The sequence below is a fragment of the Ptychodera flava genome, chromosome 15 (genome assembly GCF_041260155.1).
Source record: "Ptychodera flava strain L36383 chromosome 15, AS_Pfla_20210202, whole genome shotgun sequence".
NCBI classification, from domain to species: domain Eukaryota; kingdom Metazoa; phylum Hemichordata; class Enteropneusta; family Ptychoderidae; genus Ptychodera; species Ptychodera flava.
The window spans coordinates 7,218,701-7,245,339 of NC_091942.1; the positions used below are offsets into that span (position 1 = coordinate 7,218,701).

At 37.3% G+C, this 26,639-nt stretch overlaps 1 protein-coding gene across 1 annotated transcript; it reads right to left on the reverse strand.

Annotated features, from left to right (window-relative positions):
- Positions 1 to 370: 370 nt before the first annotated feature.
- LOC139151050 (solute carrier family 23 member 2-like) lies at positions 371 to 24,952 on the reverse strand. Its single transcript, XM_070723576.1, has 13 exons — positions 24,776 to 24,952; positions 13,370 to 13,679; positions 11,220 to 11,383; positions 10,678 to 10,772; positions 9,933 to 10,003; positions 9,401 to 9,582; positions 6,660 to 6,786; positions 6,219 to 6,375; positions 5,545 to 5,795; positions 5,034 to 5,163; positions 3,664 to 3,807; positions 3,187 to 3,282; positions 371 to 2,704 (listed from the first exon to the last, which is right to left on the reverse strand). Exons 2-13 carry the CDS (start codon positions 13,586 to 13,588, stop codon positions 2,535 to 2,537), a joined length of 1,806 nt encoding a protein of 601 aa, XP_070579677.1. The 5' UTR covers positions 13,589 to 13,679; positions 24,776 to 24,952; the 3' UTR covers positions 371 to 2,534.
- Between the last annotated feature and the right edge of the window lie 1,687 nt (positions 24,953 to 26,639).

Below are 26,639 nucleotides of genomic sequence, written 5' to 3' on the forward strand. Positions count from 1 at the left end.
TGAGTGTGTGGCGTGTTATAAAACACATATAACCTGGTCGTTATTTGGGCTATAGCGCCCTTTTATCACCCTTCGTGGCCGTGTGTTACCAGAAACACATCGCTATATCCCTCGGCCTACGGTCACGGATAATAGCCATTTGTTTCTGGTAACGCAAGGTCCCTCGGGGTAATAAACGGGCGCTTTATAATATATATTATATATATATATATATATATATATATATAATATATATATATATATATATATATATATATATATATATATAAATATATATATATATATATATATATATATATATATATATATATATATATACTTAGTTATTCACAATGATAAGTTTTTCCATTTACAGGCACAAATTGGGGAGAAGACAATAAGTTTGTAATTTAAAATGTAGTCCTTTACACAATAACAACAAAAAATAAAGGTTAAAGTCTATGTAAACTGTGATGACTAAAAAAACATACACGAATAGAATTAAGATAAAAAGTTGTTTTTCTACACTTGCCAGGATAAATGTTTTTAATTGACTTTTAACAACATTAAGATTGCTGTTACATCTTATAGTTTCTGGCGATGAATTCCAGTGTTGTGCAGCACACATAGCAAGTTTTATAACACACAACATGCTCATTCCGTGTTGCGATTCGCCAGAATACGTCACGTGACGAGAATATACATACGTCTAGTCCCTATCGGATCGACAAAAGTGACGTCAGAGGGTATTTTTTGAAAAGCTAGTTCTGACAAAATTTGGAAAAGTGCCCGGTCACGTGACCGTAGTGTCGTCTGCAGCTTTGCAACAATGGCGGGTGACTAGAACGTGATGTGCGTCCGGGATAGGTGACGACACATTCTCTAAACAGATTTTCTAACATTTTCCAATATTCCAACAGCGTAGGAACTTGAAAAGCTCATCGACGGAAAAGATTGAAGTGCAACTAAGGATGTCGCTAGGTATGCTTAGAATAGTTTTGAAAGATAGTGGTACCACGTACAACTGAAACTGCTGTGGAAACATCGTCCAGTAAACTTGTCACAATGGATTGTTGCGGTGCAAAATATCAAAACACATTTAAAACTATATAACAATACAACATGAGCATGTGTGTTACAAAAGACCTATAGCCTGGTCATTATTCGGGCTATAGCGCTCGTCTATTACCCCTCGTGGCCGTATGTTACCAGAAACACATCGCTATACTCCTCGGCCTACGGCCTCGGGGAATAGCGATGTGTTTCTGGTAACACACGGCCCCTCGGGGTAATATAGCCCTCATGACCAGGCAATAGGTGTTTACTATGTCCACTTGCAGTGCAGAATTTCGGAAGAAGCAATTTCAAAGTGGAAGCTGCACGTGTGTGATAATCGTGAACATTTCTGAGTGAAACGATCGCTTATATAAGATAAGGTGGCGCTAAATTCATGATTACATGTTAAAATACATGTAAAATAAAAAACACGTTGCTTGATAGATATAACATTAGCCAACTCAAAAAGTAGATCTGTTGAAGTAATAAAATCAGCGTTGAGAATAACTCTAAGTGTTCTCTTCTGTAATTTTTCACTCTGTCAATATTCTTGGCAGGCGTATTTCCCCATACAACACAGCTATAGTCTGAGCGTGATTGTATCAAACCGAGGAAGTACAATTTTTTTCTGATGTGGAGCGGAAAGAATTTGTACAAACGTCGAAGTAGGCCTATTCTCTTACTCAATGAAACGCAGACCTTATCAATATGGTTATTCCAAGATATTAAATTAGACAGATTTGGCTACACGTTTTATGTAAACGTGAAAGCGCAGAATCCATGTTGGCGTTGGCGTACACGTTCACGTGCAAAAAATCCGTTTGGCTTCGCGTTACGTCACGCGTTCGTTTGGCACGCGCAAGAAATGATTCAGCTCGGCTCGCGTCCCCGTAGTCTGTTTCCGCATCACAGGGAAAGCTCAATGGTCACATCATCGCATAAATTCGTGACGTTACGTCCACGTACTCGGAGCCGGCGTCGCTTATTTACATGGAGGCAGCTGTTTTCACGTAATTTTTAAATGTGTAAATTTATTCTCATATTTAGGTAGCAAAACAGGATCTAAACTATGAATCATTCATGCACATTGTAAGTTGGATATATGGTAGTGACATCCTCAAAGATATTTATTTATTTTCGTTTTTTTTTTGTATGAAACATTCGTTGATTCGCGGCATACCGAATAACCATTGAGCTATCTCTGTGATGCGGAAACAGACTGCGCGGACCAAAGCCGAGCCCAATCGTTTCTTGCGCGTGCCACACGAACGGTTGACGTAACGCGTAGCCAAACGGATTTTTGATCGTGAACATGTACGCCAATGCCAACGAAAATTCTACGCGTTCACGTTCACGTAAAACGTGTAGCCAAACCTGTCTAATATAAATCCCGGCTCAAGCCAATCAGATTGCCGGATTCCAGCTAAGCATATTATAATATAAACAGCGGAGTTATAATTCATAGTAAAAGGTGATACTGAATAATGTTTCTGATAGTCTCATTCCTTCTTAGTCATGAATGTCGGGCAAATTGGAACGTAGCGGGTCCATTTCCATTTCCTGAGGCAGGACATGCAAAATGGTAAGTCGTACGATTTCATCCCTTTGTTCTCGGAATCTTGCTTACCATACTCTCTCCATGACAATAAACCTCTCTCCTTAATGGTTCCTGCGAAAGGAATATTATTTTTATCAAAAGTCTTTCAGTATTGTAACTCTTGTGAGTGGTTAGCTTTTACTCCAAGTTAACCTTGTAGTAATCAAGTCAAATATTTATTACTTTGACTTTGATTGCCTATACTTAAGACCTAGGTCAGCATTCATCGTAAATATTTTTTCGCTGATGGACACGGTGCGAATTCCTCTTACTCGAACTGTTACTACATGTTATACATTAAAGGCGACGTTTACCTAGCTCTGACTAATAGAACCATTGTCCATTTTGTGTTCGTCAATAAACACTGCCCCTCAGTTTTAACTTAGTACCCTTTGAAGTTTCATTATGTCCTGATATTGACTTGACCTTGTTACTGAATTACATTCGGCATGCATGTGTATGGAAGTTATGAGAAAACGCTCAGTGAATGCCAACAAGGAATCAGTAGAACAAGTAAAGTATTCAGAGCATATTTGAACTGTTCCAATATTTACCTGGAATTGTGTTGTCCAATACAAATCCAAGAAAACCTCCAACTAACATTCCAGTTTTCAGTATTATGTCCAGTACCTGGTCAGCTTCGAAACTCCCTGGAAATAGAGTGAATGTGACTTAAACACCATAATATGCATCGAAATAAGTGTATTAAATAATTTTGAAGTTGTGCAACTAACGTACAAGTTTCAGATTATTTGTATTTTACACCAAACGTTGCATTCAAAACGAACACTTTTACCTGCAGGAATCGGATCGATTTTCCTAACATGGGATTAGACTCAATTGCAGTAGCTAATGCCACAGTCAGTCATTACTGAAGCGTCTAAAAAGTAGCTCGATATTAATGCATACTGCAATATGTGCGATTTTTTCGATTACAGTCCCCTTCCCCAATGACTGCATTAAGATAAATGATCAAGTGAAAATAAACACATTCGTATTAAAATGCCCGTCTTTTCGATATCACTACCGACCTGTCTGAATAATGCCGGGCTCAGAATTCAAATATGCCGGTATCATTACTCCACTGATGAAAGCGAACCCGAAAATGGATAGGTTTCTGGTCGAGTTCATATCAGTGTACTTCAGATAAGAGACACCAATGGACGCGATGACACCTGTGTGGTCGAAACAAGTATGGAATATCGTTGATATCATGAGGTAATTACAAAAAATGCACGAGGACTGTAGTGCAGCGCAACGCAACAGGTACGTAACGCTCACTGCGTTCGGGCTTTTTAGCGCGCACAATGCTACTGTTTTCGATGGTAAACGTATAATTTTATAATTGCATGGCGCTGCTGGAAGTCGAACTGTCATTTCTTCCTTTATAACGAACCTTTAGTGAGTTACGTGATTTCGGTAAAAATGGAGATTTGCAAAGCGATTCGCCACATATTTAGCCCTGAGAGATATCTAAAATCAAGAGATGACGTATTTCCAATACTGTCCCTTTTAAGCAGACAGTGAATGTATATTAACTGATAATTTCACGACCCAAACAAAAGAATGTTTCTGTAAATTGAATACAGCCCTACTGACAGTAACACCTGTTTTTATGAAGCGATCATCTCCTACGACGATTTGCAGATTTTCGTATGGCGGGTGCCAAAATACGGACGAATATGTACATATTTCGATACATAGACTTCACTTGTTAATTGTGTGACTAGACTCAGAAGTTCATAACTTTCTATTTCTTGTTTTTTTCGCCCTCTTTGAGCAGAGTTTGCCTGATGTCAGTGCTTGTCAAAGTGTACACAGTTACATACACGTCTGTGACAACAATAATTCGGTTTTGTGATCGGTATATTCGCCTACTTTTCATCTTACTCAGCCCTGTTAAAATTAATTAGTTATGTTTTTCAATTGTTTTTCAGGAAATATCATATATATCAAATTGTTCTGCTGTAAAAGTGTAAAAGCCAAAGTGAATGAAACTACTTCCTATTTGATCTTACTTAAAGGTAGTTTGCGCCTCGAAAGCAAAAGACTTAAACTTTTGCTCAAACTTTCCTTACAGAATCTTTCAACCATTCCCTTTCAAAATAAAGAATAAAGGCGGACGTCACAGTGCAAATTTGGTACTAGCGTAACAAACAACGTAAGATTTACCGATATTTAAAATTCAAAATGGCCGCCACCCCTGTGTTAACTCTATGAAGCAAAATAACATTTTCGAATTTTGAAAAACTAAGCCTGTTACAATTTTTCTTACCGCAAGAGCTTTAAAATGAGCCCAACAAGTGATAGATCAGAAAAAAAGTTGTAAAAATTTTAGAGTCCTAATTTCTGTCCCCGTGGTGCGTTGTACTCCAATCTCACCAATATGTACTTATCGTACCTGAAATAGTCCACATGACACCTCCAACTATAGGCGTAGGTAGAGAGGCGACAACGGCTCCAACCTTTCCAACAATGGCAAATATAAAGAGCAGCAGACTGGTCCACTGCATCACTCGACGGCTGGCAACCTGAGTGGAAGATGACCAAAAATCGCCTTAATGGCAACCTCTTCGACTAACAACTGTTATTTTCTATGTGGATTAGCTGGTGCAATCGCTTTCTTGCTTAATATTACTAGCTACTTGTATGTTCGAAACGAGCAACCATGGGGGTTAATATATTTCTTTCTTATGTTATTTGAAACAATATTTCCCGGGTAATTATACGATAAACAAATATTTATGAAAAAGATAAATTATGCAAACCGCAATACATTTACTACGAAAGTGGCATTCTAAACTATCATTTAGTTTGGAACGATATCCGATGGATAAGCTCAGCAATAGACATTAAGCATGTTAGTTGCTCGATATTTTAAACAATACTTCTCATGCGTGTGCACCCATTACCTTGGTAATAGCTATGGCGCCAGTGTTCTGCGAATACGACGTCACTCCTAGAGAGCCCCACATTCCAGCGAACAGGCAGGCTAGTCCCTCCACTGCAATACCGCGATTTAAAGCATGGCCAGGCGGTGGAGGGGCTCCAGACATGGAGGCACATGCGTAGTAGTCACCAATTGACTCGATGATGGAGGCGAAAACACCAGAACACATACCAATAACTGCTGCCACACTCACCGTTGGTACACCCCATCGAACTAAAAACAAGATACCATTGTATGTTTAATCCTTCATTTAAATTATTAATAAAGACTGTTTGTAAACTATGGGCATGTAATGAGATTCAGATGAACGGGAAACGATTCTTCTCGAAGTGTATTAGTTGTCCTAAAATCTTGTCAATCATTCCTTCGTTTTCAATCGATGCTTTTATCGCATTATCTGTCAATAATCAAGTACCAATAAAATCATATACTTTTCAAATTCTTGAAATAACGTATTTTCTTTTTGTCTTGCCAAGGAGTTTACTTCAGTCGTTTAATCCTTTCATCATGATTATGAATTAGTCAATTTGTTTTTTTATAGTAGTTCAGGTAGTTTGTCCTATACACAGTTAACATTAGGTGAAGGGTTTATATTTGGGATGCACTTGTTTTGATATAGAGTGTGTAAAAACTTACATGGAAGAGGGAACCAGACCCATGGAATAGACGCAATGTTTTCAGCATTTCGGTCAGTTCTGGATTGGTAAGACGGATCTGATGGATCGTCGGTAAACACACCAGCTTCGGTTAAGATGTAACAGAACAACCATGAGATAAATATAGACAAAATCACCTGAAATGATAGAGGGATCAAAATAAACCAAGCAATGTCATCTACGACTAGGTTAAATTTCCTTCATAACATGTAACTCAACTTATTCATGATACAGTGGAAAGCCTGCCTAAATGGTTACAATGTGTGAATCAAATACGTGTACATAAACCACAATAGTCGCATATTGTACATGAATGTGTCCCTTAAGTCGTGACGTTGCTGCGTTTCTGTGTACTTGCAAAAAGGACGGACAAATTCCTAGTTGATGAATGCCAGTCAAGAAAGCTAACATAAGCACTTACAGGAAACAGCACGAATATTTTTGCGCCATCGATGTAACATCTCCTTTGCTTCTTGACTGTGCACCATGGATAGGGTATTTTGATTTTTCCCATGTACAGGTAGAAGATTATGATAAGACCCGCCGTTCTGACAATCATATGAGGAAATTACAATCAGTAACAAAGTTATCACTATGTGTGGTCTGATTCTTTTGTAGGGGGAGCCTACAACTTCAAGATACTCTTACCATTAGATATTATTATGTGTCAGTAACAGCATTAGCATAAGGCTATTATAGCCTTTCGCTTAGCTTTGAAGGCAATCATTTGAAAACGACGGTGATTATGTTAACATACTGCATTGAAAGGATATAAACCTGCAAACAATCTTAGGAAGGTGTCATAACTTTAATGTAAGCTGATCCCAATATGACACTAGACATTATCCTGGCACGCCGACATACTATCATCGTGGTGATAAAAATGTAAGCAATATTTTGTTTTTTAACTTCATTATTTTGGTCTTTTCCCAAGTAAAGAAACATATAGAAACAAAGACAAACTCTATAGACGTTTCACTTAAGGTAGTTCGCTCCTGGAAAGTGAAAGACTTAAACTTTAAATTTGTTCAAACTTTCTTCAATGAAACTTTCGACCATTGTCTTACCAAAGCAAGAATAACCAGATGTGAACTGATTGTGCTCACGTGCTTTACAACAGATTCATTAATAGTAGTACGCTTCACAGAACAATCAGATATCTCTTATATCACTATATGTAGCAGGTTTCCTCAACTTTCTCACAGTACTCTCAGAGTTGGAACACTAATTACAAAACTTATTTAATATTAGTATGCAAATGAGCTGTTTATTAACTTGACACTCCTCAACGTTCATTGGACAATTAGATATCGATCAGATCAACATATGTTGCACGTTTCATTAAATTTTATGCTGTTATTTTGGAGTAATATCACTAATCAGAAAGTACATTAAATATGCAAATGACCACTTATTTAACTTGACACTCTTTAATGTTTCATACGACAATATTATATTATCAAATCAATATCTGTAGCAAGTTTAATCGAATTTCAGAGTTATATACCTAATTACAAAGTTTATTAAATATGCACATGATGCCCTGAAATGAACCCGTAATTGACTATACACCTGTAAATGCTTTACACCACAGTTAGATATCTGTCAGATCAGTATCCTCAGCAAATTTCATCAAATTTGGAGCAGTTATTTCGCAGTTATATGCATAACTATAAAACTTCATAAAATATGCAAATGAGCAATTTATTAACTTGACACTGCTCAATGCTTCTCAGTACAATTAGATATTTATCAGACCAATATCTGTAGCAAGTTTCACTGAATTAGGTACCGTAATTTCAGAGTTATATACCTAATTACAAAGTAAATAAAGTATGCAAATGAGCTATTATTTGACACGACATTGCCAAATGCTTCACGGTTCAGTTAGATATATGTCAGATCAATATTTGTTGCCTGTATCATCAAATTTGGTGAAGGAATTTCAGAGTTATGTCACTAATTACAAAAGTTCATTAAATATGCAAATGAGCAGACAATAGACATGACTCTCATAATATCATCATAATGTTCTGAGATTGTCATCTATGAAAAGTTTCATGAAATATTGTTCAGTATTTCTTGATACATATCGACACAGTCGTAACTGTCATCGGGAAACTATTATACGAAAAAATGATATTGCATAACTTCATTAATATACAAACCACACTAACCAAAATCTAATCAGTTCTTGCTAGTAGCATATGGTACCTGTCTCTTAAATCTGACTTGAATCTGTTGAGTTATCGTGTAAACAGACAGACAGTCCCACACACACACTCACACACACACGCACAAGGACAGACAGACAGACATACATGGCTATGACATTAGCCCACGTGTGGGGTCAGGGGTCACATGGCAAATTTTGGTACTAGAGAGAAATATTAAAATGGCCGCCATCCCTGTGTTAACTCTATGGAAAAAATTGGGGCGACTTGCAGCGATTTGAAAGCTTTTATCCAATTGGTTGGCAGAATCTCACCATTATAATTGAATAATGAAAATAAACTCCCTAAGTTGCTGTAAATAATGACAATCGACCAATCAGATATAACCTTGCAGACACGCTGCAAGTCAGCCGAAAAAATTACAATTTTCAAGTTTCGAAAAACTAAGACGGTGAAAACTTTTTCATCAAGACCTATGAAAGGAGCCCCCACGAGTGATAGGTCTGAAGTGAATTGATAAAATTTGAAAGCCCGAATTTCTGTCCCCGTGGCGCGTTTTACCTTAATTCAATGTACCGGAGTTAGGTATGGAAACGCGCATGAACATAAATTTATACCGCTGAGATATACCATCCCTGCAAAAGTATGAGTATTTCGACAGACAGTTGAGAACTGCTTTGCAAAAGGGTCTTGTGTTCCATGATGTAAAACTGAAAATTTCGTGCGATTATCGCGGAATGTCGACCAATCGCACTTTTGACTTTATCTCGACCTCATCATTTATATGGTTTGAAAATTAGATCTTCGAGGTAAGCATATAAGTTGAGATTAGGTAAATTTCACGAGTTAATAGGAGAAATTTAAAAAAACCTGAATCTAGGTTAAATATCAGCGAGGAATTGCTGGCTGTGTACTAGGAATCAGTGACATATTTTATGAAACATACTTTTAAATGACATGTTCAACAGGAAAATGAGTGAATACTTACAGGGAGGCAATTCCCCAGTGCATCTTGGTGTTTGCCAGAGCAATTTCACCGAGAGCCAGTCCGAGCAGTGACAGAGTTGGAGCCACAGTAAGTGGTCCGACATAGCGCATAAGAAAGCCGACTACACCTGATAATCCAAGTACGATTTGGACACATGCCGCGACCATGGTTGCCCCTTGAATCTGTAGTAATGTAACGCCGATAAGAACATGTAAAGCCTTTAATTTCTAATGTCTTATTTACCGCGTTTTGCCAGTTCTTTTATATTCTTGCAAGATTGAAGAATATTGGACACAACCTATTTTCCAAATCAACCTGGTCTAAGTGGTGTCATTGTAAACTATGATAATGGGGTTTTGCTCTAAAGACAAACTCAGGTGTCCCATTTCTCCGCGAAGAAAATTGACTTATCGTTCATCGTTTAGAATGTCAAAATGACGCTATTTAAAACGTAAATTTTGGGGTAGTAAAAACTTACGGTAAAACTCTGGACTAGGACCTGTATTCGCACTGCACTGAATTCTGATCTTACCTCCGCGATTCTCTCCTTATACGTAACTTCATATTCCACAGTAGAATTATCAGTGTCGTTGAAGTTGAGATCTGGAAAAACATCAGCGTCAATTATAATAGTTTTCAAACAGGAAACCAATTCATAATCCTTACAACCCAACAGCGTTGAATCCATGAGAAAAATGCGGTAAGATTTTTCAAGCCTCTACTGGAGGTAAACATTGCCTTGGTCATATATTGGTTATGGAAGGTTTTCTCTATTTGAGAAGACAGTAAAAATGTATTAATTGGTGTGAAATGTTTGTCAATGAAAAACAAGTTCGTTCTCTTCGCAGACTTTGGGCATCGGGTCGGATATAGCTAATTGTCCCTCTTTGCATGTCGAAATAAATAAGATATCAAGGGTCGTTTGTGACCTTCTTTGATAAAAAAACCGAATAAAACATATGAAATTTATCGTCGCGATCAACTGAAGTGTCGCGACAGAACCAACACATTTTTATCTATTACAACATCAATGTTGGTAGTCTCTCCATATTTGTCTGTTTGTCTGTGTTCTCATTTTGTCACCTTGCGCCCTCTTCAGGCGTCAACAAGCTACAATTTTATACCTGTTTCTATCTTTCCTTCTACCAGTATCTATATTTTCTATGCCTTCCCTGTCTCCCTCAACGTCACTGTTGTCTCTGCCTCGTTTTGCCTGTCGGCATCTGTCAAGCAGTCAGTCAGTTTGTGCGTCGGTCTACCTGCCTTTGTCATAGTACCTGTTTCAGAGTCTCTGCACTTCCACTTTCCTGTAGCCATGATTACACTTGCTGGAACGTAAAGGTTACCCGCAATTCCCTGAACTATGGGTAACCTGCAAACGATTCAACAAAGCGTGAGAATTTCAAAACTTACATTTTGAAATTATAAATATTTTATTTTTAAGTCATTGTTATATGATAGAGTAAGCTGAAATATTTGCCTTTGATCTTGAAGGCTACCAACTACAAAAGTCTGGTATTTGCAAAATTCAGAAAGATTTCTATGGTCTATAGAAAACAACCTAAAACAAATATATAGTGTAGGTCATTAGGACGATTTAGATACACGGCATGTTGATCTACCTGTGAGGCAGATGAATTGTTTCAATAAGTGCAAGTAGGAGCCAATGACGGTATTTATTGTCATTGCAATAACATTTCATTGTTGTCGTGTTAGGATGGATAGTAAAGTATTTAAGAATTTGATATAATAAATACTAATCGTTTTGGTTATTACTTGAACCCCTAACAAGACAACATATTTGAAACCACATACGAACCTTGTACCAAAGGTGGTCTGCAAAAAGGTTCCAACGGCTTCGGTTATAACAATTGCGCTGAACAATTGACTTATCACAGTGTTCTTCTCGCTCTCTGGCACACAGAACATATTGGCCATGATAAGCGGGAATAGTAACGAACTACCGAACATCGACAGATGATGCTAAAAATAAAAGTAAACATAACGTATGATGAATTACCAATTAAACTGAAAAATTTTCTCGAACAATGTCGACAAATCGTCATCATAATTATCCGTTAGCTGTTGCACTGTCATCGACCAAGGTAGTCTTTTACTATATAATTCGATAAAGTTGTCACCTTCAAAATGATAAGGAAATGAAACGATACGAAACGAGAGAGAGAGAGAGAGAGAGAGAGAGAGAGAGAGAGAGAGAGAGAGAGAAAGAGAGAGAGAGAGAAATGTGACTATGCATTCAATAAATTAGGTTATCAGTCTCTTTAGCTCACATGATGACTCACATGAGCTAATATCGCTGCGATAACTGTCTGTCTATTTTTCTGTCTATTAGCACGAGATCTCAAGAACAAATGATAGGACTGGAATGAAATACAGCGTATAGTGCATACATCCTGTTTGAAACTGAGAGCTTATTAGTTTTTGGTGAGTGTGGCTTGTATGTTACCGTACTCGTTCGATCATAAGACCCTGCTCGAGTATAAGACCCTCCGTCACTTTTCAAAATTGCTATACACTCATGTAGAAGATTCCTCCCTAGTTTAGTTCAAAAGCCAACAAAAATTCAAACTCAAAAATTGACGACAGTATGACTTCACCGATCATATATGAGAAGATTTTGCTGACTGACCAACTAAAGATTAAGAAGATGGAAGATATTTTTAATTTTCTACTCATCAAATTTGTTATTTGTATATCTACTGGGCTTTCACAATTTGATATATAAAGCTTGAAGGATTTGACTAAAAGCAATTGCTCTTGTTATAAATGGTGATACAATAACAGAAGTCGAAGGCATATGGTATTTTCATTTCAGGGAATTACATATTTGTATACATAATGACTTTTAAAATTAATCTATGGTGAATATTGTTCGTGATGCTTATCATAACAATTTCTATGAAGTTGCAAACCTTTAGTTTAGTTTCAATAAATTCAAATTAAAGACAACTGCAATATATACTGAAACACAGGAGCCTTTTTTCAAATACAGTGTTTTCGTAGGAATTTGTGCTTTCTGCACAAAGGTTTATTGCTAAATATTACTGGTAGGACATTCATTTTCCAGTTAAAACACTACAGTCTAAATGAATTTCGTGCTTTTCCTTATTTTTTATATGTTATTGTTAATCTGTTCTTGAGAGCAATAGAGTTCCTGTTCATACCAGATTCCTGTACTGTAACTTTTACAGTTTTCAGGCGCCGACATTGCTTCGCGCCATTGCGTTTGCATGCCTGTTATTTGCTTGGCTAGCGGGTGACGTCATTAACCTTTGGCATTTAATAGACACCGTGAAGACGTCTCTTAAAATCTACTACCAGTCACGCCTACAAATTGGCGCCGATTCATGTGTGATTTGCTTACGTACCTATAAGAGCCTCAAGTGACTACCGCAGTAGATAGAAAATAGAGAGTTACAGATTACGGAAAGTGCTTAGAAGTTGTAACAATTTGATTTAATCATCGTTCTGGATAACTTACTCAGGGGGAAATTTGCACTGCATAATATCGTTGTGTCTTTCATACTGTATGAACGATATTTTTGATCATACAAATAATGCATATGAAACAGTCAACTTTTTGTGATAGGGCATAAGGCGGCTTAAACTCAAAATAGATTATATAGCCTTTCCCTAATTTAAACTTGTGTATCCAGAAAGAATACACCATCCTGATCTAACATGTAGAAATGCACGTGGAAATATCATGTTTCTTGGAGTATATATTTGCTCTACCATATCGACATGTAGAAAAGAGCTTCTTCCTGGTACAAGGAAGACATCCTCCTAGGTGTCATCACTGGACGTCGAAAATGTCAATTGAAGGGAATTTTTCCGCTACGAAAGATAAAGTAAAGTGAAGTGAAGTAAAACAATCCTGGTGTCGGGTTTTATCTTTTAATTTTACTGTGTACCCTCCCTGTTTAATATTTTATCAAGTTTTCTTACCTGAAGTCCAAATGCAAAACAGGCATACCACGGTGGTATATCATCTAATTTGTATTTGAATTTGACTCCATCTTGCTCATTACTGTCAGGCCTGGAGCTCTCTACATCATAGATTACCTTGGCATGGTCCAATACCTTACTTCCATCGACGCTGATGTCGTCATCTATGCTATCGAGATCTACTTGTACGCTCCTCACCTTGCTTCTGACTGACTGCATGCTTTTGGAAACAAGACTCTATCCACTCGAGAAAATGTTATAGACAGGTATCAGCTGGGGCATAAGGTGCACGTATAAATTCTATAAATATCTGTTGATAAATAAATGATGATAAATGTCATTCTTTTGTTCCAATCTGGAAATATACATGTAGATATCTAACAACTCCCTGTGGAAGGTTGTAAAAGAAATGTATCCGGTAGACTTAATGGTTGTGATAAATAATCGCGGAAAAGGCAGGATTGCATGCACCACATTTTATGTCTTTCAACATGTCACGTCCAGGCAAAGTAGGAAAAATATGTTTCAGGCAATTTCTAAAAGGACTCCTAGGTGCTATTTTTTCTGATGAATGACACGATCCTGTTTTGTATGAGTGTCAAACAGGTTACCCAGTTGTACTTAGGTGGTAGTCATGCACTGTGATCAGCGTATGGCTATATAGAAGCGAATTAGACTTTCTGATTCACGAATTTTGTAACAATTGTATTAAATGTAGTTGTGATGTATTCGATATCGCCCTCGAGATTCCAAACATACTTCTTTGCAACAATTCATAATAACGAAATATCATAATCCACTTTGTACAACTTCATAAAATTCACGATTTAATTGTCAGACTCCTTATAAGTGACTTAATAACAGAGTGCAAGGCTGACAATATAACAAGCTTCTCGCACGCTACAGTGTGATGCCTGTTCAAGTCAGTATCTCGTGCACAAACAGGTATAATTATACCCATAAGTGTGTAAACCGTAGTTATAATTTTTTTTTTAATTGAGCGCATATCGTCGTTTGCAGATAAAGCTACTTTTTAAAAACATGTTATGAACTGAAAATGCTCCCATATTTCAGTATATGTTGCAGTCGCATGAAAGTGAATTTTCTCAAATGTTATGGCCATGAGTTTGCCTCTTCATTTAATTTCTATGATGAACATTACGAGATGTATTCATGAAGTATAAATTGATTTGAAATAACGTTATGTATACAAGTTACTGATTACCTGAAACGATAATGGTAAACTTATTTTACTGCTGTGATATCATGATATCATCGCATTGTGTAGCAAGTTAATTACTCTGAAGTCCTTCAACTTTTACATGCCATATGCAAATTACCAATAAGCTAATGGCAAAATGCATGGCAATATCATCAATTTTGGCTTTGATTCCAGTCAAACGTCAATAAATATCTATGTAATTATCTTTGTAAGTTTTATCCGATTTTCTGTATCCATTGCTTCGATAAAGTTTGCGTGCAATGTGTGATAGTAAGCGTGAGAGCGTGAGTGCTTTTGAACTTTACAACGTGTTGAGGGGTCACAGTCAGAAAAAATTTAACAACTAGAAGCTCGGTTATTGAACCACTCTTTTTGAGAGTGGGGATTTGGCCGAGCGGTTTTGTCTGTTGCTTCTTTGCCAGGTGAGTGGATACCGTAGGTTGTGAGTTCGAAACCGATTGGAAACACCGTATCTTTTCAGTTTTATAAGCGTCATTGACAACAGCTCATTAAATATGCAAATCGCCAGCTAGCTGACGTAAAATACGAAATATAGTTGACCTCTAATATGTCATCTTTTCATTAGTTAAGTTTCAACCATTTCTGTATAGTTCCTCCAGTTAAATATGCCAAATCGGAAATTTTCTTAAAATATGTAAATTGGTTCTTTGCTGGTGTGAAAATGCTGAATGACTTCCTTATCATTGTATCTTCAAAGTACACTGCAGGTTTCGTCATCTTCGGTGGAATAAATCTAGACTTACATCGCTAGTTAGGAAAATTCGTTAAATGTGCAAATAAGTTATTTGTTGATGTGAAAATGCTAAATGACTCTCGGTAATGATACATCATAGTAACTTTAATGTACCTTGCCATGTTCGTAATATTTGGTCGAATGAATCCAAAGATCTGAAGATATAGCCATGATAAGGTAAGTTCGTTAAATATGCAAATAAGTAATTCATTTGCTGAAGTGAAACTCCTTAATGGCTTTTACTACTGTTATATCATAGTGCCTTTGATATCTACTTCACGTTTCGTCAATTTCTGCCAAGTCAATTCAGTGATATTTCCCACAATAGGAACGTTTGTTAAATACTCAAATTAGCACTTTGCTGATGTGAAAATTCTAAGTGATTTCAATTATCTTATGTCATACTATCTTCAATGGAAGAAGCAACTTTCGTCAACTTCGATCGAGTCAATAAAGAGCTGTATCCCTAATAAGGAAAGTGCATTGAATATGAAAATGAACAATGCCTATCTGAAAAAATTCTCCTTGACCTATAAATTTTCCACATGGTTCCATTATTGACATCTTTAAGCGTATTCATAAGATGAGGTAGTGTCCCCTTTAAACCTATTTTATGCAGCCATCAAAATGCAGCCATTCTTGAAATATTGTGGTACAGTGGAAATCACTAATTATGCAAAGAACCAATGATTATACGAGCCATACCAACCAGAGTCCAATCTATCATGCTCACTGTCAATATTGCATCTTTGATCCAAATGTTGTTTAAATCCAAACAGTACTTTTTAAGGTACCGTCTAATATGATGAAATCATCAATTATGCAAATATCAATTATCATGCAAGCTACGTCAAACAAAACTAATCAGATCTCATAAGCTTCAATTCACATCTGTATGCTAAACTTTCTTCCATCTGATCGGCAGTTCTTGAGATATCGTGTCTACAAACAGACAGACAGACAGACAGACAGACGGATAGATGACAGAGAGGCAGACAGACAGACAGGCAGACAGACAGGCAGGTAGACAGGTGGGCAATGCAGACAGACAGTCAGACAGACAAACAGCCATTGTCTAGACGTTGGCTTCCGTGAACACTTGAGCTAAAAGGGCTATATATTTCAAAACTTTACAGTTTACTAAAATATTAAGTTCACATTTTGCACAAATCGAAATGATTTTGAATTCGGTGAACGCCCTTAGAGAAACAGTACAAGAAGTGAGACCCCATATTGTTTACATTGGAAACTGCAGAGACTGTCGTAAATAATCCCAAGGGACACGTGACTACGACTATGAGACTCAGAATGCACAAGGCTTGCCAGCGAAATGAGGATCAATAAGGTAAAAGCAATGCCAGTCAACTTCAAAACGAAATATCACATGCACACGCCCAAACCAGCGAAATGGGAATCAACAATTGAAGGTAAACGCAACTTCAATCGATACTTTCTATGGATTTCGACATAGAAATAGCAGAATGAAAATCGCTGAGCTGTTTGACACCCAGGTTGCAGGAGATCGTACAAACTCAGTAAATTCGAGTTGTCAGTTGGAACTGAAAGTCCGAGTACTTATAACTCTAGTTCAGCATCGCAAATAGAATGTACCTAGTAAGATACCTCCTTGTATATCCCTACGGCATAAACGCGCTGTGTGAACACCGACTAAAGTATTCATGTATATTCAGCCAAAGTAAAGTATTTAGTTTTGGAATTACAAAATAGGGAAAATTATGATTTTTCTCTATATATATAATAAAGCCTGTGTCAAAGTGAGGGCTATGACTGCTGCCGTAGCCTTGAACTAGGCTGTTGCTACGTGACAAGCACTACCGATATTGCAGCGTGCGGAAGCATGAATTAGCAATTAGATAAAACCCAATTTTCTGTTGATTTCTATCGCAGAATTTAATCGTTTCTTCACACCAGACCTATATTCTGGATTATCTGTGCAATGGACATTTCAGCAGTGGGTGTCTCATGGATATTTTGTGTTCTTAACATACGTAGTCTCCAACACTGAACCAGGATTAGCGAACGCTGTTTAGCCTCGTTTTGAGAAAAAATATTACCTCTGGTGAATATTCGTCACGTGAAAATATTTTCTATATACAGTAAGTATCCGAACTGATTTAAGCAAAAAAAGGTGTATCTCTTTTCACCGACCTGCCATACTGTAACCTCGAAATGTATTCAGAATCTGTTCTACGAACTCACTGCAAAATGCCATACCAGTATGTCACTGTACCGTAAAAAGAGCAAGCAGGGCTAATGTACAAGAAAATTATTCAAGGTGACCCTGAACTATTGGACTAGAACGGCCAAAAATACTGAATACATTCGGTTCGGAAGAATGCACCCAATCAGCTGAATTGAAAATAGTCGAAGATATTTGAAGTTTTTCGTTCATATTGTAAGTTTCAAGCAATGAAAAATAAGGAACATGAATAGTTCATCATTGGAAGCAGAGAAACAAACAAATTCAAAAGTAAAGGCGGAAAGGCCGTCGTGAGCCTGCAATTTATTACATAGAGGCATAATTTACCATTAACTGTTATAGCTTCACCAACTATGCTGTGAATCAAATTTGAACGTGAAGTAGACACACGGTACTCGGATAATTATTTAAGGATCCGTCGTTAGAGGTGGAATGATATATGACTTGAGAACAGGTGTAGTCAACCAGCCAATTTTGAGTAATGACTCCTTCCCTGGCTTTTAAGCACCCAGAAGGAGAAAGCACATTAAGCACCCAGAAGGAGAAAGCACATTTCAAAATTGACCGAATATCGTCACAGTCACGTTGAACGGAAATTAAGACCCAAGGATGGGGCCAAATGATGTAGTACGAATGTTCGGCAATGATATAGGAAATGAAGTAGACGACAAAAAGCGACAACTTTGGTATGGTCAATGATATATCGAATGTTCGAAAACGGCAGTTCTAAATTGATAATTTAAAAAAATACACCGGTTATTGAATACTCTAAGGGTGCTGTTCCTTCAATAGCCTCTATTTTTCTTTTTACCTGAAGGAGGCAGCTTTAGAAAGTCTTAGCAAACGTATGTTACAGTAACTATTTTACCACAATCGGCGAGAGATCTCTGCAAATCAGGACGACGCATGTGTAATGGTGTAGGCCTACTTGACACACTGGTAACAAAATGACACATTCGCCACTATTTCCAAGTGAACCTAATGTCGACATGATTCTCTGTGCTAAGGGAGCAGTAGCAACTAATGCGTTTCAAACCCAATAATCTAGTTAATGAGAGAACGCGCCAAACATAAATAGCCACTATGACACTACATGGCGGTCCGGACTTTGTAGCAGATCATTTTACGATTTTTCTTTGATGCTAATATGTCCTCTGTGATGAAATCCCCTCACATTTTGACTTCATGTTTTCAGAAATGAATTCATTTTGTACAAAATTTTGACATCATAATCGATCTATCGAAACAGATAACATAGGTTACTTTTGACCAAAGTTGTGGTAATTCAGAACAAACATTTATGGGTATTAGGCTTTTTGTTTGTTTAGTCGAATGAAAATGTAATAATATTAGGAAATACATATTGGTAGAGTACATAATTGTATATTTCGTATTTGTTCAAGAAGAAAAGTTGTAAGCCTATATGTAAATAGTAATGGTAGGTGTGCCGCAATTTTACATTGATGTTGTGACCGTTAAATATAAGCCTAGAAATTCAAACTGAAGCCTTACGAACCATCGTGATAGGCCAAAACCGCGTGTTCATGATAAAACGGAAGTCAAAGCTGCATGTATGCATGCTATTCATGCTCTTCAGGGCCAACTGTCGAAGTTTGAAAGGCGAAATGTTGGTGTTAGAAAACTTAACCAACAATATCACATTTCAAGTTCATTACGTTCTGCTCCAAGCAGACGTAAAATAGTACCCTGTTCTCGAGCTTGATGGCGGCTCAAGCGACCGTGGTTTGATTCAGTCGTCAAATTAGGTGCGTAAAAAGTTGTCCCGCGATTTAAACGTGACATAGAGTAACAACTTTTATAATTTTTTGTAAGAAAAGATGATATGACACATTAATTAAGTTCGGGAATGTCCTCCAGTTACCATCTTAAATGTGCTGATCTGTTAAACTTGCACATGCCAACTATTTAAGTTTGGGTTCAGCAATTAATAACATTATAATTGCTGTTTACTGTGTTTCAAAGCATCGATGAAAGAACGCCATGGAATAATGTTATTGTGTATGTTCCCCACTTTTGGGGGATATGACCTCCCCTTGCCCCCTCCTGCTCCCTACGCCATTGGGAATTTTTTCATTGTTGCAGTCCATGGAAAAACAGAAACCGAGAACTTGTTCCAATAAGCTACCTGTTAAAAACAGCTGGAATTGAGATTGTTGTTGTCAGTAGTGAAATAGCATTATGTACAGTTTGTTTGAAAAAGGTATCAACGTGCCTCTGGATGTAGTGGTTGTATCAACGTGCCTCTGGATGTAGTGGTAGTATAAGCTCGTATGTAAAGACAGTCAGCATTACCTGGTAATATTGAAAACAATCTCCTTGTTCCACCACAGTGAGTCGGAATCTCCTTAAAGCTCGGGTTAGAGATAGGGTATGCCATGCGTATGTCTAAATTGTTTTAGTGAAACAGAAGGTCGCTCGTCTTTTAATAGTCAAGCCGCGTGAGGATAATGAGAAGGAAAAGAATAAAAGTGTGAAAATAAGCGCAACTTATAACGGAGCACTTCATAGCACACTTGACAAATTAAAAACGACCCGATTTGTATTTTTTCATCGCAACCTAACAATTACCATAGTATTCGGCCGATGGCATTAAAACGACCTAATTTAACCAAATTTCAATTTCCATAAATTTTGCATTCTCAAACAATCACAACTCCCAAAGCACAAGAGAACAAAAAAATAGGACGAGTACAGAGAAAGGGAAACGCTGCCACAAATTACCTTGCATTCTTTGTATATATATACTCAAGTTTAAATCATCAATTTCCCCTCTCCAAGGTTTTTGTTAGTCTTCTCGGTATTGAAAGCGACGAACACAATTGAAACCGTGTGCTTATTTCTGTAAAGAAACACGCACAACGTAAACGATGAAAGGTAACGTGGTAAAATAATCGCAATCATACCAATCCATAATCCAATAACACTAGGTCAGAATTTGTAAGACAATAGTTGTAAACATAGACACAAAACAGCACAGAACAGACAGTGAATAGACAGTCTACAAACAAAGTCAAATTCATGAAAGAAAGATATATGGACCTCTGGCCAGAAGACCAAGAAGTGATGCCAGGTGATTCGAAAATAGTAAGCGCATCCTGCCCCAAATGTGGCACCCGCCATATATCAATCTGTAAGTCAGATAGATAGTGGTCACTAACTAAGGCCCCATATCACCGATGCCATCAGCGATCATTTGTCGAAGGGAGATATTGTATTTATCAACCAGCTTGCGATACCTGCCAAACAGAGTTTGAATGTAGAGTTGATTTGTAGGAGAGATGGCCATGTCTCTTTACAAAATCACCACATGAACTGCATGCTCTTGCATATCGAATAAGCTGGGAAATGCATACCCAAGAAACTGGTGAGAGTGGAATATTACTGATGAGGTGTGGAAAATTGATTATGCTAAAGTTGAAATCATCTCTCTTGTCATATAGCTTAGTAGAAAGGTGACCGTTAGAGTCAAAGTCAAGTAAAATGTCCAGATATGAAGCAGAGGAGGCCGTTTCTGTAGTTTCTTTAATCTCCAATTCTCGAGGATAAATCATAGCGAGATAGTCACTGAATTCAGAGTTATTCATTGAAATAACATCGTCTATGTATCTAAATGTTAGGTTGAATGTTCTACAGAGACCTATTTCTGTTTGATTAGGTTCTGGATAAATTCTGCCTCGTATGAGAACAGAAATAAATCGGCAAGCAAGGGAACACATTTAGTGCCCATAGGAATTCCTATAAACTGTTGGAAAATGTGTCCTCCAAATTCAACAAATATGTTGTCAATTAGGAAATCAAGCATACTGATAATGTCTTTCTCTGTATAAAACACTTTAGCGTTAGTAATATATTTAACAAAATATATAGAATTATACCCTAATACTATATATTTGTAACGGCGTGAACCGTTTTTGTAGAATGCTTGGTTTCAGTTTTCAAGCCTTCTTTCAATTTATCATGTGGTATGTGGTATACAATGTGGAAAAATTGACAGTTTTAATAAATGTTATTTTTTAAAAAAGACCTTGATTTCAAATTTTCCAAGAGTTCCTTCGAATTTTCTAATATCCAAATTTGATTTATACCACTCCGAGAAAAGACAACATCACTGTATTCTTGAAGTCCCCGTTTAACAGTACTAAGAACAAAAGTCATTTTCTTTGATATCTCTGTTGTTGAACTTTTTGAAGATCCTGCGATAAACCTAGCTTTGTAAGATGTTTTGCGGAGCTTTGGTATCCAGTATAAGATAGGCAACTTATTATGGTCATCCTTTGTTGTAATATTAAAATTATCCATGAATGACTTATGGTTTGCCAAAATTTCAGATTTGTTGAACATTGATTGTCTGTAAGTGGATTTGATGGAGGTCCTAGTTACACCAAGTTCGTCTATATGACATTCAAAATAATACTTCTTGCAGAAAAATGCAATGTTATTGGCAGCTTTATCAGCAGGGACGACAACACTTTGTCATGGATATCATTCAAACACTTAACAGCATTAGGATCTTTAAATACAGAATAGGGTCTTCTGCAAACACGGATTTCAGTCGACCAATACGGCTACGAACTATTTTCCTCACAAATTTGACCCATTCTGACAGTGTGTCTAGCTGTACATCCTCCCTGTTAGCCCATTTCCTGGCATATTCTTCAACAGAGTCCATAATGATCTTAAAAGTATGGTTCCAGTTGATCCTGCGAGGTTCTCTGAACTTGTGTCCACAAGATAAAATCTTACGAAGGTGGTGATGTTCAAACAAGTTCAGATCACGAGTGATGACACAGCCAACTGGAGTATATTTGAAGGGAGATGTAGAGCAGTCACAGGATGCTGTGTTTAAAGGAATTCATCAAGTTTTAAGTGCCGCGATACCTTATTGTAATTGAATATTTTATTGGGGATTGTCTTGGTGTACCGATATGACAGAATAGGTACAGCTACAGACTGGTTCTTAAAGTATACAGGTATAGTTGATGTAACCTTTTTGTTGTGAAGTATATTGCTGATATTAATGGCATCAATTCCTTTGTTAGTAAATGGAAGATGTATGAAATGACGATGATCATCAGTCATAGGTTCAGCACGAACAGGCTTGTATAGTCTGTATAGTACAATATCAGCAATAATACTGACCAGTCTGTACGGTTATTAGTTCGGATCTATCAAAGAAAATCCCAATGCATAGGCATGCAACCTTCTGAAGTCCCTGATGGAAAGAGCAAATAATAAGGTACGAATGTGATGGAGACCTTAAGGCTTCTGTAATAAAAGAAGCATTTCATGAAATTTGTCATAGCAGTTGGAGGTAGATGTATTCAATTTAGGCCGATATGGTAACGCCTATGTCCATGCATGACTACGTCTTCTACGGCTAGAAGACTCCAAGAGGCCCATCATATTCACTTCTGAACAAATAATCATTCCCGAAAATAGAAAGTGGGGAGCGTAGTCGCAGAAGATCAAATAGCCATATATTGGTTAAATCATAGACTGTTGCTCAGATATCTCTGCCGAAATAGCTATCGCCTACTACTTGTAAACACGATTATGCTATCCCTAACTAAATGTTTTGTTTCTCAGAGTGTAATGTGCAGTTCACAATATCTCATGTACTGTCCCTCTATAGCATATCTCATAACAAAGATATGCCCTGACATCTAGCTGGAGCCTATATTTCACCGGTGTAGTCTAACCGGTGAACCGCAGAATGGAATTTGCAGTCAACATACTTTGTAGAAACGTCTTCCACACCGAACTGTGTAAATCTACATACTGCATTTTTCAATCAGCGTAAGACCTGGATTTCAAGACCTTGATGACCTTAAAATGTGAATGCTCTTCTTTTATGAATAGGCAGCCAACCGAAGATTGAATACAGAGCAAGGAGGGTCACACTTTATTTGTTAGGAGACAGGTCAACCAGTTGTACCGCGCAAAGTTTACAACAGACGAGTAAGAACAAGCAACAGTGCAACAATATTACCTGATAACAGAAACGTACCATACAAAATATATCAAGATATGAATTTCGTATGAATTTGCTTTCCCTTTTTTGGTAGCTGTGGACATGAAGCACTCATGGTACAGAAGTTCTTTAACAGCACTGCTGGATCATATGCTTGTGTCACTACTTTGACAGCATTGTAACATTGCTGCCACAATGCTATTGCCAGAGAGTTATGCCGCATAACTGCAAAAATTGGATTTGCCGAGATACTAACAAGTCTATGATATCTAAAGAACGCCATTCTTGTGGTGACATGAATCTAGGTCATATGTGTGCTCTTTTAACCTGACCCACTGTAATTGAAAACCTCCTTTTGTATTCGGTAGCAAGCAGATCGACCAACTGTACAAACTGCTTCATTTAAGGGAAAATGCTGATTTTGTAAGCGCACTGTCGACGCCGCAGCTGGTTTAAAAAGTTGAAGAGTGACGTTTGCTTTGTACCTAACGAATGTAATAATTCATTATTCAGTAAATCTCAGAAACTGCATGTTAAAGGAGTAATTTTTTAAGACTATTCACAAAGGCAGGTCACATGTATGATAGAATATAAGGCCTTCAGTGTCAAGGTGAAACAGGAGCATAAGGACCCAAAGTGTTAAATGTTGCCATTCATTAAGGACCGTTAGTATTGTGTTTGTTAAAGATTATACACTTAAGGGTTGGATTATCAGTTTGCTTGTCTGTGTGTGCGTCTGTTTATCTGTCTGTCGTCCGTCGGCCCGTTGATCCATTCATCCATACAGCTATCTATCTCTATCAATGTATCAATCTATTTTTCTATCTATCTATCTATCTATCTATCTATCTATCTATCTATCTATCTATCTATCTATCTATCTATCTAACATAGACGTGTCCACTGTCGTTATCAAAGCGTTCACAATGCATGGGAAAACGCAAAGTAAGTCGATTCACCATTACAAGTAACGACGAAAAGTGTCTGAATGTTTCCCTTCGGTTGAACTCAAGGCCTGAAAACGCCACTTTGTGAACACCAGGAACAAGTGATCGATATTTATTCTCCATCATCAGTGAGTAAGTTCCTGACCTTGAGATGCATGTTGCAATCAGAACGCATTGGTAACCGGTAGTGTCACCTTCAACCGATTATTTAAAGATATGAATACCAAAAAAAACCCTCGATAACGGCTGTGTCAAGCAAAATATACTCACCTTTTTTTAACGGTCCCGGACAGCTTATGGCGCTCCAGAATCTAAAATAAACTGTGCTGGGCGGTAGACATTTACACAAGTTTACTTGATTTCCCTTGATAATGATGTGTCAGTTGTCTCGGGCCACAACCTATGTCATTTCACTAGGGCATGTTAAGAGTGACCAACCCCTTTTTATCAAAGCTACCGCTTTACAAGACACACAAAAGGTCGATAGACTCACTTTGAATAGCCTATGAACTCAAGGTAAATAATACGACGTGTAACTCTTCGTTGTGAACAGCGGAAAGTCCTGCACGGGTATGTATACAGTCTACATTTTCTTGGCTTAATATTTCAAAACTTTCAATCATAATGTGAGGGACTAATGTTTGACAGCCGCTGTGAAATTATACATGTTTTGAAAAGATGGGTGTAATTTACAAGAACATGTCTCTTTGATTGTATCGAGTTCAGGTATGCTTCCTAGGAATAGTAGTTACACCATATAACACACTTGCGCCATCCTACATAAAACAGGACCACTTCGGCATAACATTCTTTTCCGAAGACTTAGTCTAATATTTATCCATTCTCTATCTGTCTGTCTGTCTGTCTGTCTGTCTGCCTGCCTGTCTGTCTGTCTGTCTTTCTGTTTTTCTGTCTGTCTGTCTGTTTTTCTGTCCGTCTGTCTGTCTGTCTGTCTGTCTGTCTGTCTGTCTGTCTGTCTGTCTGTCTGTCTGTCTGTCTTTCTGTCTGTCTGTCTGTCTGTCTGTCTGTCTGTCTGTCTGTCTGTCTCCATGCTCAATCTAAGTCAAACAGATCAACTCTTTTGTTGCACGTTAAACTAAGTTTAATTGTCAGTATGTCCAAGATTAAAGTGATTTCTTCAGGGTATCACACAGATTGTGCACAAATTGCCCGCGGTTAATGTTAAGTACTACATAACATTTTAATGTAAAAAAAGCAGCCATGTTAGCCTTTGGCCCCGTCCTTTTATTTAGATTCATAAATTCTTTTTTTCACTTAGCCTAAAGTATTCAGACTTTGCAGTACGACTTTCTGCTCTGCTACAACCATTATTTATATGATAAGGTAGGATGGACGTAATATGAGATTTCACCTGTCGTGCCAGTATAGGCCGAGTGTGAAAAGGGTCTTACATAGCTATATATTGGCGAGACAAAACTTTTCCCCTAGCAACGAAGTTTTTATAAGCCTAGGGGTTTTACTACTATCATATCATATTTTTACAAGCACAAATCTAATTAGGACAGTGTATTTGATATTACTCCTGTAAGGGATGGGTAATATCGAAACTGTGCATAATGGTAGTGTTAAGTAATCTTAACCTTAATCTTTATTTCTTAGATAGCGTATAACTTTAACATAATCTCAATGCGCTTTACAAAAAGAAACATAAAATTATTTTAAAACCCATAGTAAAAACGCAAAGGAAAAAGCTGGTATTATAAAAACTCATCATAGAAACGCTCAAAATACGACTAAAAAGACGTGAAAAGGTGATTTTTAGTTTACTTTAAAAACATCCTATGTTTGAACAGCTCGAATATGCAATGGCAGAGAATTCCATGAGCGAAGTGCACAAATACAGAAAGCCCCATCACCGTTATACACTGTATTTCCAATCGTAATTATAATAAACCTATTTGCTGGCCTGTAAACGATCGATTTATACACTGTTCATGGTAATATGCCAACGTATAAGGCGTGGGGTTATTGCCCTATTAATTGTCAATCTAATATCCCTAACAATTCAATCAGAGTCTCGAATTGTTGATGCGCATAATACATTGTACTGTATTAAAATTACTTATAGTAGTAGACAGTTAGGTCTTTTAAATTGTTTAAGAAAGTTATATGA